The sequence below is a fragment of the Aspergillus niger genome (genome assembly GCF_000002855.4).
Source record: "Aspergillus niger supercontig An01".
NCBI classification, from domain to species: Eukaryota; Fungi; Ascomycota; class Eurotiomycetes; order Eurotiales; family Aspergillaceae; genus Aspergillus; species Aspergillus niger.
In genome coordinates this window covers 2,335,361-2,348,871 of record NT_166518.1, presented here as the reverse complement: position 1 = coordinate 2,348,871, position 13,511 = coordinate 2,335,361, and the positions used below count along the sequence as shown (strand labels likewise).

At 52.9% G+C, this 13,511-nt stretch overlaps 9 protein-coding genes across 9 annotated transcripts; 4 read left to right on the top strand and 5 right to left on the bottom strand.

Moving 5' to 3' along the window:
- Positions 1-286: 286 nt before the first annotated feature.
- On the bottom strand, positions 287-1,445 carry An01g09870 (uncharacterized protein; the record flags this gene model as incomplete). The annotated part of the gene is made up of 4 exons (XM_059750770.1): positions 287-625; positions 696-925; positions 1,070-1,248; positions 1,309-1,445. 4 exons carry the CDS (start codon positions 1,443-1,445, stop codon positions 287-289), a joined length of 885 nt encoding a protein of 294 aa, XP_059599724.1.
- A 581-nt stretch (positions 1,446-2,026) lies between these two features.
- On the bottom strand, positions 2,027-3,170 carry An01g09860 (uncharacterized protein; the record flags this gene model as incomplete). Its single annotated transcript, XM_001389369.1, has 2 exons — positions 2,027-2,219; positions 2,272-3,170. 2 exons carry the CDS (start codon positions 3,168-3,170, stop codon positions 2,027-2,029), a joined length of 1,092 nt encoding a protein of 363 aa, XP_001389406.1.
- A 347-nt stretch (positions 3,171-3,517) lies between these two features.
- An01g09850 (uncharacterized protein) lies at positions 3,518-4,342 on the top strand (the record flags this gene model as incomplete). Its single annotated transcript, XM_001389368.1, has 1 exon — positions 3,518-4,342. The coding sequence occupies one exon, from the start codon at positions 3,518-3,520 to the stop codon at positions 4,340-4,342; it is 825 nt and encodes a 274-aa protein (XP_001389405.1).
- A 270-nt stretch (positions 4,343-4,612) lies between these two features.
- Positions 4,613-5,084, bottom strand: An01g09840 (hypothetical protein; the record flags this gene model as incomplete). Its single annotated transcript, XM_001389367.3, has 4 exons — positions 4,613-4,666; positions 4,733-4,848; positions 4,975-5,010; positions 5,066-5,084. 4 exons carry the CDS (start codon positions 5,082-5,084, stop codon positions 4,613-4,615), a joined length of 225 nt encoding a protein of 74 aa, XP_001389404.1.
- Positions 5,085-5,637: 553 nt separating this feature from the next.
- An01g09830 (uncharacterized protein) lies at positions 5,638-6,563 on the top strand (the record flags this gene model as incomplete). Its single annotated transcript, XM_001389366.3, has 3 exons — positions 5,638-5,678; positions 5,746-6,143; positions 6,211-6,563. 3 exons carry the CDS (start codon positions 5,638-5,640, stop codon positions 6,561-6,563), a joined length of 792 nt encoding a protein of 263 aa, XP_001389403.1.
- Positions 6,564-6,699: 136 nt separating this feature from the next.
- An01g09820 (uncharacterized protein) lies at positions 6,700-8,499 on the bottom strand (the record flags this gene model as incomplete). Its single annotated transcript, XM_059750744.1, has 4 exons — positions 6,700-7,898; positions 7,952-8,153; positions 8,202-8,370; positions 8,456-8,499. 4 exons carry the CDS (start codon positions 8,497-8,499, stop codon positions 6,700-6,702), a joined length of 1,614 nt encoding a protein of 537 aa, XP_059599723.1.
- Positions 8,500-9,340: 841 nt separating this feature from the next.
- On the top strand, positions 9,341-10,813 carry An01g09810 (uncharacterized protein; the record flags this gene model as incomplete). Its single annotated transcript, XM_001389364.1, has 2 exons — positions 9,341-9,604; positions 9,755-10,813. The coding sequence occupies 2 exons, from the start codon at positions 9,341-9,343 to the stop codon at positions 10,811-10,813; spliced, it is 1,323 nt and encodes a 440-aa protein (XP_001389401.1).
- A 153-nt stretch (positions 10,814-10,966) lies between these two features.
- An01g09800 (uncharacterized protein) lies at positions 10,967-12,364 on the bottom strand (the record flags this gene model as incomplete). The annotated part of the gene is made up of 3 exons (XM_001389363.3): positions 10,967-11,278; positions 11,328-12,178; positions 12,259-12,364. The coding sequence occupies 3 exons, from the start codon at positions 12,362-12,364 to the stop codon at positions 10,967-10,969; spliced, it is 1,269 nt and encodes a 422-aa protein (XP_001389400.1).
- Positions 12,365-12,713: 349 nt separating this feature from the next.
- On the top strand, positions 12,714-13,183 carry An01g09790 (uncharacterized protein; the record flags this gene model as incomplete). The annotated part of the gene is made up of 2 exons (XM_059750726.1): positions 12,714-12,823; positions 13,159-13,183. The coding sequence occupies 2 exons, from the start codon at positions 12,714-12,716 to the stop codon at positions 13,181-13,183; spliced, it is 135 nt and encodes a 44-aa protein (XP_059599722.1).
- Between the last annotated feature and the right edge of the window lie 328 nt (positions 13,184-13,511).

Below are 13,511 nucleotides of genomic sequence, written 5' to 3'. Positions count from 1 at the left end.
ATATCTTGACTGTCAGAGAACTATTCTGTATCACTTCCAGTAAAAAATCTTTCATTATGACAATCCACCAAACAGGATCAACAAAATCGTACACCTTGGGCACTGCCTCATGCATAACCAATTATACGGGAAAGGTAAGAACTACTAGAGAAGAGGCACTGTTCTAACAAACCTCCGCCACAGAAACATCTAACCTAGATCTATATACAGCACCTACACTACCCTACCAGAGCAACCGTAACGTTCACTTTACATGATGACACCTTCAACCCTTCCCTCAGAATAATCACCTAAACCAAGGATGCTCCAGCGCCTCTTTCGAGGTGATCCTCCCCCTCGGATCAAGATAAGTCATCTTAGCCACCAAATCCTTAAGTTCGGGTTCAAGAAAATCCCAATGCTCAACCGGTTGTCTCGGATTCCCCGGTCCGAATGTGTTGATTAGCTCTAATATGCGTTCGAAGAATGGGTTTTGCTCTCCTATATGCTCGAGGAAGCGCTCCACGCCCTCTATGTCGGCAAAGTATGATAGATGAAGGCGAAGAACATGACGCCAGGAGTCCTCGGCGTTCAGCTGTTCATCCGGGACGCGAAGAACCATTTCATTAGCCATCACGTAGACCATCTGAGCAACATGTTAGCAAGAGGAAGCCCGCTCATAATTAATGAAAAGAGACGAGATGGGCCGAGCATACCACAAGGGCAAAAGAAAACACATCAGAAGCCTGATTCAGACGAGATCGCGCCCAGCTCTCGGCGCTGCGCCAGATAGCATTGCCGCAGAGAGGCCCTCGGAGCCATTTGCCTGGTGGGACGATGACTGTGTCCTCCAAGTCGGAAATTTGGACTTCTTTGATTAGTGTGGTCTCTTGATCCTCAACAGCAGGTTCCGTGTAATCGATAAGGATATTGTTGGGTTTGATGTCTGTTGAAAGTTAGCCACTTGATCTTCATACTTAGATATACATGCACTACTTCCCATTGTGAACCATATCCTTGGCGTGCATCTCAACCAGCCCCTGCAGTGCGCTGCGTAGAATGCTCTTCCTTGTTTCTTTTGATAAATTACGCTGACTAAAGCGAAGCAAGTCTCCATCTAAGAAGGGATAGAAGAACACTTCAGTCTCTCGCACAGAATCCACAGCTGTGCGGATGTTGGGACAGAGGGATAGCTGCTTTTGTAGGTTGACCTGATGCTGAAAGTCGCCTGGGATTGTATTTTCCATGATGTATTGCTTTCCTTGAGCGCTTGGGGAAGGTTAGTAGCCAATGATCCGAGCTCCATGTCAACGCGTAAAAGCGACATACCTCGCTCGGTATACATGCAAACCGCTCTCACCCCCGTGAGTGAGAAGCTCCTCAATACGGTAGGGCTGTTCCAAGTCACTCTTAACACTCGTACCTTGGGTTAGTGGTATCTGGCGTGACTTTGTAAGGGTGGACATCATGTCTCGATGCGTAGGTCCATATTGAAGACAAGATTTACGGGTCACAGAACAAGATGGTCTGGAGAGAAAAGACCAGCGCATTGGAAGAAGATGTCGGATGCTAGCATGAACGCCTGAACTGATCATCTTTTTATGGGTGATATAACTTGGTCTGGGCCCAGAATAGCGAGTGATCCCGATTCACGAGTCACTCCACGCCTCGGCGGCTACCTGAGTCAGCCAAAGGGGGTCGATGCGGATGGTGATGTTTCACCAACGACCCATTATCCTATTGAAGTGCAAAGAGGTTTGGGTCATGTCTGGACGAGAGATTGTTTTCAGCCGAAGGAAGGTGCTGTTGTGGATTTTTTGTATTTACAAGTATCAGGATCATGGCAGTTGTATAAGTTTCTAGCAGTTTCCGTATTCAGCTACTAGTAGCAGCTATAAACTTGTTTTATGAGGACGATATACTATAGCACTTGGTCCCAAACAGTGTGAGAACACTGCTGGCATGCCCGCTGAGTAGTGTGTACAAGAGATAGTAACTTGATCTTGGTTCAGGTAATGGGTATAAGTAATGTCATCGTACATCATGGCTAGCCCATGATCTGCAACTGGTCATCCGGGGGCCAACGCGTCTGCGCAAAGCTGAGGCACCGCTTGATGCTCTGCAAGTACTTGCGCGTAATCTCGTCACTCAGAATATGCGCCTGCTGATCGCTCTGATGCAGCTTCTCTCGTGCGGAACGTTCGTGAATACCAACCATGGTCACACCAATAGGCCAAGCACTGCAAAACATTAGCCAGGAACAAAGCCTCAGAACAGAAAGAAGATACGTACGCTTTTCCAATACTCAACCGAAGGTAGGCATCATTAGCATCGACATACCGCCGTTGCTGCGCCTTGGACACAATCTCAACCACATGGTCGAGCACTCCATCATCAATATCAACCTTCTCGAACTTGCGAAACAACGGCTTCATGTTCTCCCGCGACTGCACCATCGCATTATACGCCTGTTTTCCCTGCAAGCTCAACTTCACCGACGCATCTCGCTTCGCCAACGCCAACTCCCACTCCCGCAACACCATATTAAAGTACGACGCCAGCTGGCGAAACAAGAACTTCTTCCCCTCCAGATCCTTCGGCGCCGTCTCCGGAATCTTCATGTCCACCTCCGGCACCAGCTCCAGCGTTGTCGGGATCGGCCCATCCGACAACTGCGGCTGCGGCGTCAACGACCGCTGCAACAGCCTCCTGTACCGCCTCAGCCGGCCCTTATGCGTCTCCCCAAACAATATCGCCGGCTCCTCCATCTCCCGTAACTTCTTCAACAGCTCCTCCTCCGGTATATCCTCCTCGCCGCCTTCCTTACCCTCACCCTCTTTATCATCTCCAGACTCTGTAGGCGGCAGTTCCGGCAAGCCGAGTCTCTTCCTGCGCTCTCGTTCGCGAGCAGCTTCCTCCTCTTCGCGCTTCTTGCGCGACTCCTCGGCCAGTTTGCGCTTCTTCTCTTCCCGCTCGCGACGGCGGTCGGCTTCTTCGTCTTCGAGCTTGCGTTTCTGGGCGTTACGCTCTTCGCGTTCGCGGGCTAGGCGCTCTTGTTCTTCATTGTAGGCTGCGATGCGGGCGGCTTCGAGATCGCCGCGCCGGGTGTATTTGGGCTTGGAGGAATCTTGGGAGTCTGCTTTGGGTTTTGCTTTGGAAATCTCTTTGGACATCAACGATGCGAAGTCCATGTTGGCGTAGTAGTTATGATTGCAATGGAGGTATAGTGGTGGTTGTGGCGATTAGATAGATAGAGTTGATTTAAATTGGAGGTAGATAGAGAGAAGAGACCCGTGTTCGGCAAACTTGCCGCGGCGGAACTTCCGCCGTCAAGATCCAGCAGACACACCCGCCTGGATAGCTTGTTTGCAAGCTTCATCCTTCACTCCACTACTTTTACCTTACCTCATTCTCTCTTTCAATGCAATAACCTACACATCCAATCTACCTATACTGCACTACGAGCACGTCGCACTCTACTATACCTCAACCACCCATCAACAATAACAAAAGGTCAGAAACAAAGGAAGGAATCAAAATGACACCACCACCAATCGACCGCCAAACCACCACCCCCTTCCACCTAAAGCTCTTCTACCGACTCAACAATTACCACCACCTCTCCGACTTCTCCTCCACCTCCTCCGCCTCCTCATCTTACAGCGGTCCCACGAGCGGGCCCAACGCCATCCGCACGCGCAGTCCACCACCACCGCAACAACTCCCCCCACACCTTCAAATCTACACCTGGCAATCCTGCACTCTCCGCGAACTCTCCCACCTCCTGACCTCCGCGCTACCTAGTCTTCTTCCTGACCCACCGGTGGGTACGCGCCTCTGCTTCCGCCTCATATACCCGGACACCAAAGGCGCCGCGACAATGGGGCCCGACGCGAGAGGCAGATATTTAGCGAAAGATTTGGGGAGTGTGATTGTCGGTCCGAGGGAGAGTGCGATTGCGAACGGTGGGGATGAGGATGAGAACGCGAATGGAGAGGAGGGAGGGCAACGGAAGGGTAGTTTTGGTGGAGGGAGATTGAGGATCCAAGGCAATGATGCGGACAAGACGTTGCAGGAGGCGCGATTCGTCATTGGGGATTATGTCGATTGTGCAGTTTTGCCGCCGCTTGAGGACGGGTCTGTTGCGCCGCCGGTCAATCCGGGACGGGGGATGGCCATGGGTGGGGGGATGAGGGCGTTCCCTGGGGATGCTGGCAGGGGGGAGAGGTATCGTGGAGGTGGAGGTGGGGTGAGAGGTGGGAGGATTCCACCGGGGGATTGGAGACGAGGGGAGAGGATTCCGGAAGAGAGGGGAGGTGGTGGAGGAGGAAGAGGAGGGAGAAGGGGGTGGGCGCCGTATTGAACTAATTAATTGATTGATTCTGATGCTGTATGTGTATGTATGAGTGTTAGGAGTTGAGGATACCCGGTTAGCTACAGGGATGTCTTGTCTAGTATCTACTAGTAATGTCTGTCTTTATTGGCTGTCCTTCGTAGGCACTGCAAACGGTGTAGTAAACGAAATCTTCAATAACGGTATAATAGTAGTAGATACACATCCAGCCCGTCCCATCACATCACATCACGCTTTTCTTCCTCCCATCACCATCATGCTTGAGAGAATCGAATCGATCTACCACTCGACAATCGTATCGCCCCTGCGCTTTCCACGCAGCTGGTACAGACCCTACACATACCCATTAGCCACACTCCTATCATCCACCGGATCCCAATCAAAACCCAGATCACTCACATCAGTCTTATAAGCGACATAGCCCAGCGCACCGGGAATCAAAGCCATGTAGAGGAACGAGAACCAGGCATGGCGCGGCGTCCACCGGAAGTACTTGTAGCGGTTGGCGTTGAGTTCTGCAAGATACCACTTCGTCAGTCATTTATCATCCCTCATCCATCCGAACTCCTTCATAAGTAGCAATTGCTATCGCTGGAGGAGCACTGTAATGCGTCGAGTCTTATTGGCGGGAACAAACGGACCGTAGTATTTCTGGAGGGCCGGATCAAGGATCAAAGCTGCAGATAGCGGTTAGCAATTGGCATTGAGAAGATTTAGAGGCGAAGGACATACACTTGCTGGGACCGGCCATGGTTGCGGTTTGGGGGGGCGCTGGTTATTGCTGGCGAGCTGGGGGTATGCGTATTGGTTGGTGGTGGTGATGATGTTGAAGTCTGGTCATGTGATTTATAGCATAATTAGTAATATGTATTATATGGATGTGTTATGCAGTTATGCATATATGCAGGTGAGTGGGTATACCGATCAGAGATAATGCGATTACTATATGAATATCGTTATTGATGGGTATTATGGATACAATTTACATAGTTAGCTACTATCACATACGTGAGTACACCATCTATACATCTGAAAGTTGAATAGATCCCTCGACCTCCGTACTCCGTCGTGGTATCTACAGTATGATCGCAAAAATGGGCGCCCCACCCATGGCGTCAGTCTTCACAAGAACATCCGAGGTTGCGCATGATAGTCTAATTAGTTTGTGATGAGAACCTAATCACATTCAGTCTAATCTAGACCTACCACCTAGGCTATTTACATATAAGATAACATACACACCTTCATCTTCCTATTCACTACACCACCACACCACCTATCGAACAGTTCTCCAAGCACCCAATATGACCGACCCCAACAAAGGCACCAAAATCACCCTCTACTGGTACCAATACCCCCTCCCATCCCATTTCCCCCTAAACACCTATACTAAAAAAATGTGAATAAAACAGGCTCTCCCAATCCCGCTCTCACCGCATCCTCTGGCTCCTCGAAGCCCTGCACCTCAACTACGAGCTAAAGATCTACCACCGCGGACCCGACAAGCTCGCGCCCCCGGAACTGAAAGAGATCCATCCGTTAGGAAAGTCGCCTCTCCTGACTATCCAGCCCGCGAATGCCACTCCAGACCAGAAGCCCATTGTGCTGGCTGAATCGGGTATTATCATCGAGTACCTGCTCGATCACTTCGGCTCCAATGCAGAGAAACCTCTCCTCCCGCCCCGGTGGAAAGATACCCAAGATGGTGTAGTTGGCGGAGAAACAGAGGAATGGATGCGCTATCGGTACTTCATGCACTATGCTGAGGGCAGTCTCATGCCGTTTTTGGTCATGCAGTTGGTTATGGATAGTATGTTTCCCATGACCCATACCAGATCTATGTAATGTGTGTGTGTGTGTGCTAATGATGATGACAGCGGTGAAAAACCCCCCTGGAATGCCCTTCTTCGTCAAGCCTCTCCCGCGCCTCGTCGCGGGCCAGGTCGAGAAGGCGTTCCTGGCGCGAAACATCCAGTCGCACTTGGAGTTCCTGGAAGATCAGCTGCGGAGTAGTCCTAATGGGGGTGCCTATCTCTGCGGGACGGAGTTGACGGCCGCGGACATTATGATGAGTTTCCCGGTGATTGCTATGTCCGGGAGGTTGGAGGAGCAGTTGGACAAGTTTCCGCTGCTGAAGGGGTATGCGGATAGATTGGAGAAGGAGGAGGGATATATTAGGGCTGTGAAGAAGGTGGAGGAGGTGGATGGGAAGTTTGAGGCTTCCCTGTGATTTCTCACCTTTTCTATTTGTGAGAGTTTGATGTGATTGGGATCGGGGGTAATGTTATATATGATAATGGTACTAGTGTAGTAACTAATTATGCAATCTATCTATCTGTATTAATTATAACATTGGTATATGTGTATTACATCCGTCCAATAGCTTCACACTCCACCCCCAACCTCTCCAGCTCCGCCCCATCTAAACTTCCCCGTCCATCATACACCCACTTCGGATCCTTCAGGTTGTACGCGATGCGCGCCCACTCCAATGGCTCGTTAGCCACAGCCACAGACCGCGGCGCCCAGCTCCGACACGCCGCGCAGTCATTCCCACACCCTTCCTCCGGCGTCAATCTATACGTAACTCCCTGAAACGCCCACGTCTCATCCTTGCGCGCCGGGGAAAGCATCTCATCCAGACTCTCATACGCCTCCGAGTCCGAGCGAGCAGAACCCCCAAGCCCCGCTCCACTGCGCTTCCGTCCATTCTTGAACTGATCGCAATCCGTCATGACCAAAACCGCATTAGCCTGTGAACACGCCAAATACGGATCCGACAGGACCTTAACCCTAGCAGCCACAGTCTCCTTCCCACAGGCAGCTTCCAGTTCACGCAGGATATCCTCCTCATGACAGAACAAATCAAAAATATCAATCTCAGCTGGCCTCTCCTCAAGCAACACCCTGATGACGTCAACAACAGGCGACTCGCGCGTATCCCCCGTATCCTTTTTAAACGCGAACCCCAGCACAGCAATCTTCCTCCCGGACAGATTCCCATCGAAACGGTCGATGACTCTCCTTGCGAACCGTACGCGCTGGTACTCGTTCATAGCGTTGACCTGGCGCCAGTAGTGCGCTACTTCGTCTAGCCCCAATGATTCAGCGAGATAGGTCAGACTGGCGATGTCTTTGCGGAAACAGGATCCGCCGAACCCTACTCCTGCTTTGAGGAACTGTGGACCGATGCGCGCGTCCATGCCGATGGCCCGCGCAACTTGGTCGACTTTGGCGCCGGTCTTTTCGCAGATCGCGCTGATAGAGTTGATGCTGCTGATGCGCTGGGCGAGCATAGCGTTGGCGACGAGTTTGGCCAGCTCTGATGACCAGGCGTTCACTTGGAGGATGCGCGTGGGTGGGACCCAGGAGGAGTAGAGGTGCGCGAGCATGCGGGCTGCGCGCCGGCCTGGGGCTGTTCCTGAGGAGCCGATTAGGACGCGGTCTGGGTTAACGAGGTTGTCGATGGCGGAGCCTTCGGAGAGGAATTCGGGGTTGGAGAGGACTTCGAAGGGGGTGTTAGGGCGGAGGGTGGAGAGCTGCTCTGTTAGTATCATTTCTGATCCTAGGGGAATTGAAGGATGCAGCTCACTGTTTGTCGCACTCGCTCGGCTGTACCACATGGCACGGTGCTCTTCTCGACAATGATAGCTCCCGGCTTTGCGTGTCGTGCAATATCTTGCACGGCGCCGTCGACGGCTGTCATGTCGGTGGCTCTGCCGGCGCCGAGGCCAAAGGTCTTGGTGGGAGTGTTGACGGCCAAGAAGATCATGTCTGCGTCTGCAATGGTCGTCGAGTCGCATGTGAAGAAGAGGTTGGGCTGTCGGCGTGAGTGTACGGAGCCTTCGTTACCAACACTCTGGGCCACGTCCGAGCCATCGCGCGTCGCCCGCACCACATTGTAGAGCGTAGGTTCATGCACAGGCAGATGCGCCGACTTCCAGCTCTGAATGCGACGAGGGTCTCGGTCTAGCACAGTCACTGCGACAGAGGGGTTGTACAGGGCGAGAACAGCCGCGGTTGGTCCGCCTGTAGAGCTGGCTTAGTTTGGCTCGTAAATGAGGGCAGTGCCAGCTGAAGCCTACCCACGTATCCTGCACCCACAACACAGACGCTCTTTACGCGATCGTCCGCCAGAATGCACGTTGAATTGGCGCTCGCGGCATCGTGGGCTCCCCGGGTGCCTGAGATTCCCGTGGGAGAGGTGCAATGCGACGAGGGCACATCGTCCACCTTTGCGGCGCGAAACAGCGGACTAGAGGCGGGGGTAGTGGGACAGGTTGAACTGTCATCTAGACTCCATTCAAGCGAGCTCCGTGGTGAAGAAGAGAGGTCCATTGTGTTGCTGCTGCTGCTTGTAGTCTTTCTTGTGTAACCGATGGCGACAGACCTCACTCACCAGTCACTCCAGGAATTGACGACTGGGAGAGACGACTGAGGGGCAAGACAAGACCAGGGAGGCGGGACCACAAGTAGTATAAGCATCTGCCCAGACATCTAGAGGCAAGAGACCGTCGGGCGACCGAGGGCGATAAGGTCTTGCGCGGAGGGCGCATGGCCGTTGCAGGGGAACGTGAGCAGCAGAGCATGAAGGCGAGAGCGGGAGTCGATACCACAGAGCTGCATGGGTTGATGCACGCGGGGAGCAGCACGGACTGCCACTGGATCAACCATTCGGGGGATGCAGGAGGCATTGAAGGCGTGAAGTTTGGCTGGTGATCCGCCCGAACGAGCGATTCTCTCCAGCCAGCCCACGTGCCCGCATCCAGCCCAGCGACACGGACGGATTTTTGCGCATCACCTGCAGCGAATTCTCGGTTTATGGTCGTGGTGATCAATTGTAGTAGTTGGTTCTGTCCTACTGAGTCTGGTTACTCCGCACACCGTATCGTCTATCCTTGTAGAACATAAGTACGTGCGTGCACTCCTGGTGATCGTAGTATATAGATAGATGAACAGTCCACCAATCAGTATAGTACTGGTTGAACAGTATCAGTATCAACCAACATGCCACCATTCATTCCCCCCTCGGAGGACTTCCCCAGCATCCTTAAAGGCAAACGAATTCTCCTCACCACTGAATCCCTTGGTCCAGTCAACGGCGTCAGTCGCACAACCGGCAAACTAATCGAGTATTTGCGTCGCAATGGCGTCGAATTGGCCGTCGTGGCACCACAATTCACCTCCTCACCATCACAACAACAAGACACAATAGACACCACAATCCGCCTCCCCGGCTACCCCCTCCCCTACAATCCGGATCTAACCCTCGTCTAACCCTACAACCTCACCACCACAATCTACCCCCAAACCTTCTCCCCCGACCTAATCTACATCGCCAGCCCAGCCAGTCTGGGCTTCCAACTCCTCCTACAACTCCGCCAACTACACTCTCCTCCACCAACGCTTCTAAACTACCAGACCGACCTGTCCTCCTACAGCTCAATCATCTTCCCCAAGCCCCTCTCCACCTTCGCCGTCTGGCTCCTCTCCCTTGTGGAAGGCTATCTCTTCCGCACTCCTTGCATCCACACAATCTTCTACCCGTGCAGTGATGTCCTAACCTACTTGAAATCCACCAATACTCCTATACGCAAAACCCATCGATTAGGGAGAGGAGTCGATACGTCTCTCTTTAATCCATCCCGCCGGTCTCAGTCCTTACGGGATACGTTAGCTCCAAACGGCGAAGCTATCCTGCTAACAGTTTGTCGGATCGCGCCTGAGAAGGGGTTTGAGTTCCTCGCTGAGGCTGTCACACACCTTCTCTCTAGTACTAAAATCCCCTTCAAGCTGGTAATAGTCGGCGGGAACGCCAACCCCGCCGTGACATCACGCATTCAGTCCCTCTTCCACCACATCTCCTCACACGTCATCTTCCTTGGCTTCAGAACCGGCGAAGAGTTAGCGAGCATCTACGCCTCAGCGGACATATTCCTGCACTGCTCTATCACAGAGACGTTCGGGCTGGTCGTGCTGGAGGCTATGGCGAGCGGGTTGCCAGTCATCGCAAGGGATCAAGGTGGTCCGTCGGATATTGTGAGGAATCAGGAGACGGGGTACTTGGTTTCGGTGGCGGAGGGGGAAGTGGGCGTGTTTAGTGGGCTTGTGGGGGAGATGTTGAGGGATGGGAGGTTGAGGGGGCGTTTGGGGAAAGGGGCGAGGTTGTTTGCGGAGGATATGACCTGGGAGAAGATTAATCGGAGGGTGGTGGGGAGGATGGCGGATGCGATTGTGGAGAGGGGAAATGGGGAAGGGGACGAGGAGAGGGCGTTGTTGGGTGGGAATAGAGGGGAGGTGTCGTTTGGAGAGAGGGTCAGGTTGGGGGTTGCTGTTGCGGTGGTGTATGTGATGTGGATGGTGGCTGTTGTGCCGTTGATTGTGCATGGGTCGAGAATTGTGCCCAGGATGGTGCGGAGGGTGCCGCTGTTGGGAAGGTGGGTTGGTCGGAGTACTTCTGCTGCCGCTGTTTATACGTAGTAGAGTGAAGGTGTGTTGGTAAGATGTGTATGTTTATGCAATATATTATATATTACATCTGTTAGCCCATGCAACTCTATATATACAACCTCGTCTGCTAGTGAGATCCCGCCAACTGGGTATAGCACAAGAATGCAAATGGAAAGTTAGAAATCAGCTAAACTTCCGCTTGATTTCCTCCTCGCTGAAACGACGCGTCTTGCGACGCAGCATCGCCGCAAGCTCCGCGTGCGTCATGCCGATCTGGTCGCCCATCGGCACGAGACACCGCGCCAGGTGGTCGTAGTCCTTGCGCATCAGTCGCACTGTGATCATGATGTAGTCGATGTTGCGGAACACGAGGGCATGCTCGGCCGCATACCGGTCCTTTTGCCGCAGGAAGGCCACAGGGTGGTCGCGCCAGTGGCGGCGCGGGTTCAGATGGTGCGAGGTGTGATAGCCGTCATTGTAGCAGAAGCGGTTGCTCTAATCATTGTGAGTACGTAGTCAGAACCGAAGAATAATTGGGCCATACCGCTACATCAATCAAGGTGATGCTGGAACGAAAGTCGCTGTTGGGATCCGTCTCGTCGACAAACGCATGCTGTCCCCAGTTCCCCACCATGAGACCCACGCGCAGCTGCAGGAACGGGAGAACAAAGACAAACAGCGTCGCTCTCCAGCTGACGTAGTTCCAAAGTAGATACATCATCAGATAGCTGCTGAGTTCCCAAAAGGCTGCTTTCAGGCCCAACAGAGTCTTTCCCTTGCGCAGGAAGTACGTGGGCAGCTCCAGCCAGATGAAGAGGTAAAAGCGGCCGACGTAGCAGGCGAAATCGGCGAGACTGTCACGCTGGTAGCGGATTGTTGAAGACAAATCATCCGGTCCGTTGCCTTCGACATGGTGATGCTTGACGTGATGGTAGAAGTAGGAGTTCCAGGTGTGGCCCATTAGCGGATCAGTGATGTAGGGGAACAGGGTGTCAAAGAGCCAGCAGTGACGCTTATTCAGGATGCCGCCCATGTGGATGTGTTGATGCATCATCAGGGTATAAGCGCCCACATAGTAGGACTGCATGATCCAGTGCAGCACGCCATGGACCCAGTGGAAGTTACGGAAGAGATAGATGGCACTAGGCACAGAGGTGGTAAAGTACAGCAAGAGATGCGTGAGCATGACCACGTCGGTGTCCACCCGGACGATGGACCGCGCGGCCTTGATATACGGTTGCAGCAGCCATGCATCCAGTAGCGGAGGCAGCTTGATGTCCTTCAGATCCCAGGTAAAGAAGATGGTAGGGACAAAGTCGGCATGCCGGGGGTCATTGAAGGCCTCCAGTTGGCTGACGGTCGCGTCGGCATCTGATGGGACGGGTGTTCCACCGGCTTTAGTGGCAGGAGAAAGTTAGCATGAAACCCGGAAGAGCAGTGGCAAGGAAGTTAGTTGACGGCGGGTGAGAATGTACATGATTTGGGCTTTTCCGGGGTGGATTGGCTATCGAGCAGCAGGTTATCGAGGACCAGTCGATCGGGCGGGGTCAGATAGGGATCGATAAAGGTGGAAGGGTCCATGGCCAGCAGAACAGGAATAATCTCCTGGAATTGGCGGGAAGCAAGGCACGTTTGGACAGCAAAGCAAATGGAGGTTCCGGCCCAAAAATTCCTTTTGGAGTGACAATCGAACAAGCTTTAACGGACCGCAGAAGAAAAAAGGGGGTGGGGCTGACAGCATCGGATGAGCTGAGACGATGGTAAGTATCTGCCTAGCATGTTATCCGACCCATCCCCGTGCTTTAAAAATCGGATCAGTCCATACGCACATACCCTGGCTTGTTCTTAGCTTAGCGTGTTGCTAATGAAGATTTAAAGCTGGTGGTGGTGGTGGATGTATCTCTGCCAGCTGTGCCTGGGGACAGCAACCATGGGTGGAGATGGTGGGCCGAGAGCATCCATGACGAGCACATTCATCCAGGGCAGCTCAGCTGCTTCCTCTCGTGATCGGGTCATGATGTCGACTCTTCCGCCCGTGAGGTGTGACGGAAGATGCGCATTCTGTCACATCTTAGTTGAGATCTCCAGGGTCTGGCGTCAGATTCGAGACCTTCTGATGGGGATGGAGATGCCCACTTAGCCGGCGGGGGCCGGAGTCGCTTTTCCAAGAACAGCAAGTGGAAGATTTTTCCCATTTAGCTCCAGATCAGCTCCAGTTAACCCCAGTCTGACTGCCCCGCGTCAATTCATTGGGGATAGGCAGGTCTATCCCAATGCTTCAATTCAACTGTGTAATTCGGTAGATACACGACGTAACTAGCAGGATTGCTGAGTGTATCTATCAACCCATTGAAGCTCTGTGATCCATCGCATAGGTATCCGCTAGTGGCCTGTCTATAATTAGCAGCAGCATCAATGTCCCGGACAATTCACGAACAGGCGTTGTCTTTGGTGTTTGAGTATGGGATGCCACGGCCAGATGAAGGAAGCTCATATGAGCTTCATTCTTGAAGACACGGAGAGGCAACGTACCAAGCTGCGGGCTACCGCTGCATACCAACCGAGCCCGTCGGGATCACCAGATGCGCTTGACTCGCCATTCACTGCATCCAGCCATCCTGGCAAGTAGCAAAACGGTATCACACCATGTAAACCCAAACAAACCCCAATAAACTCAATTGTCGATAAGATACGTCATTACCCCTCCCATGTGTAACCCAGCCTCAGT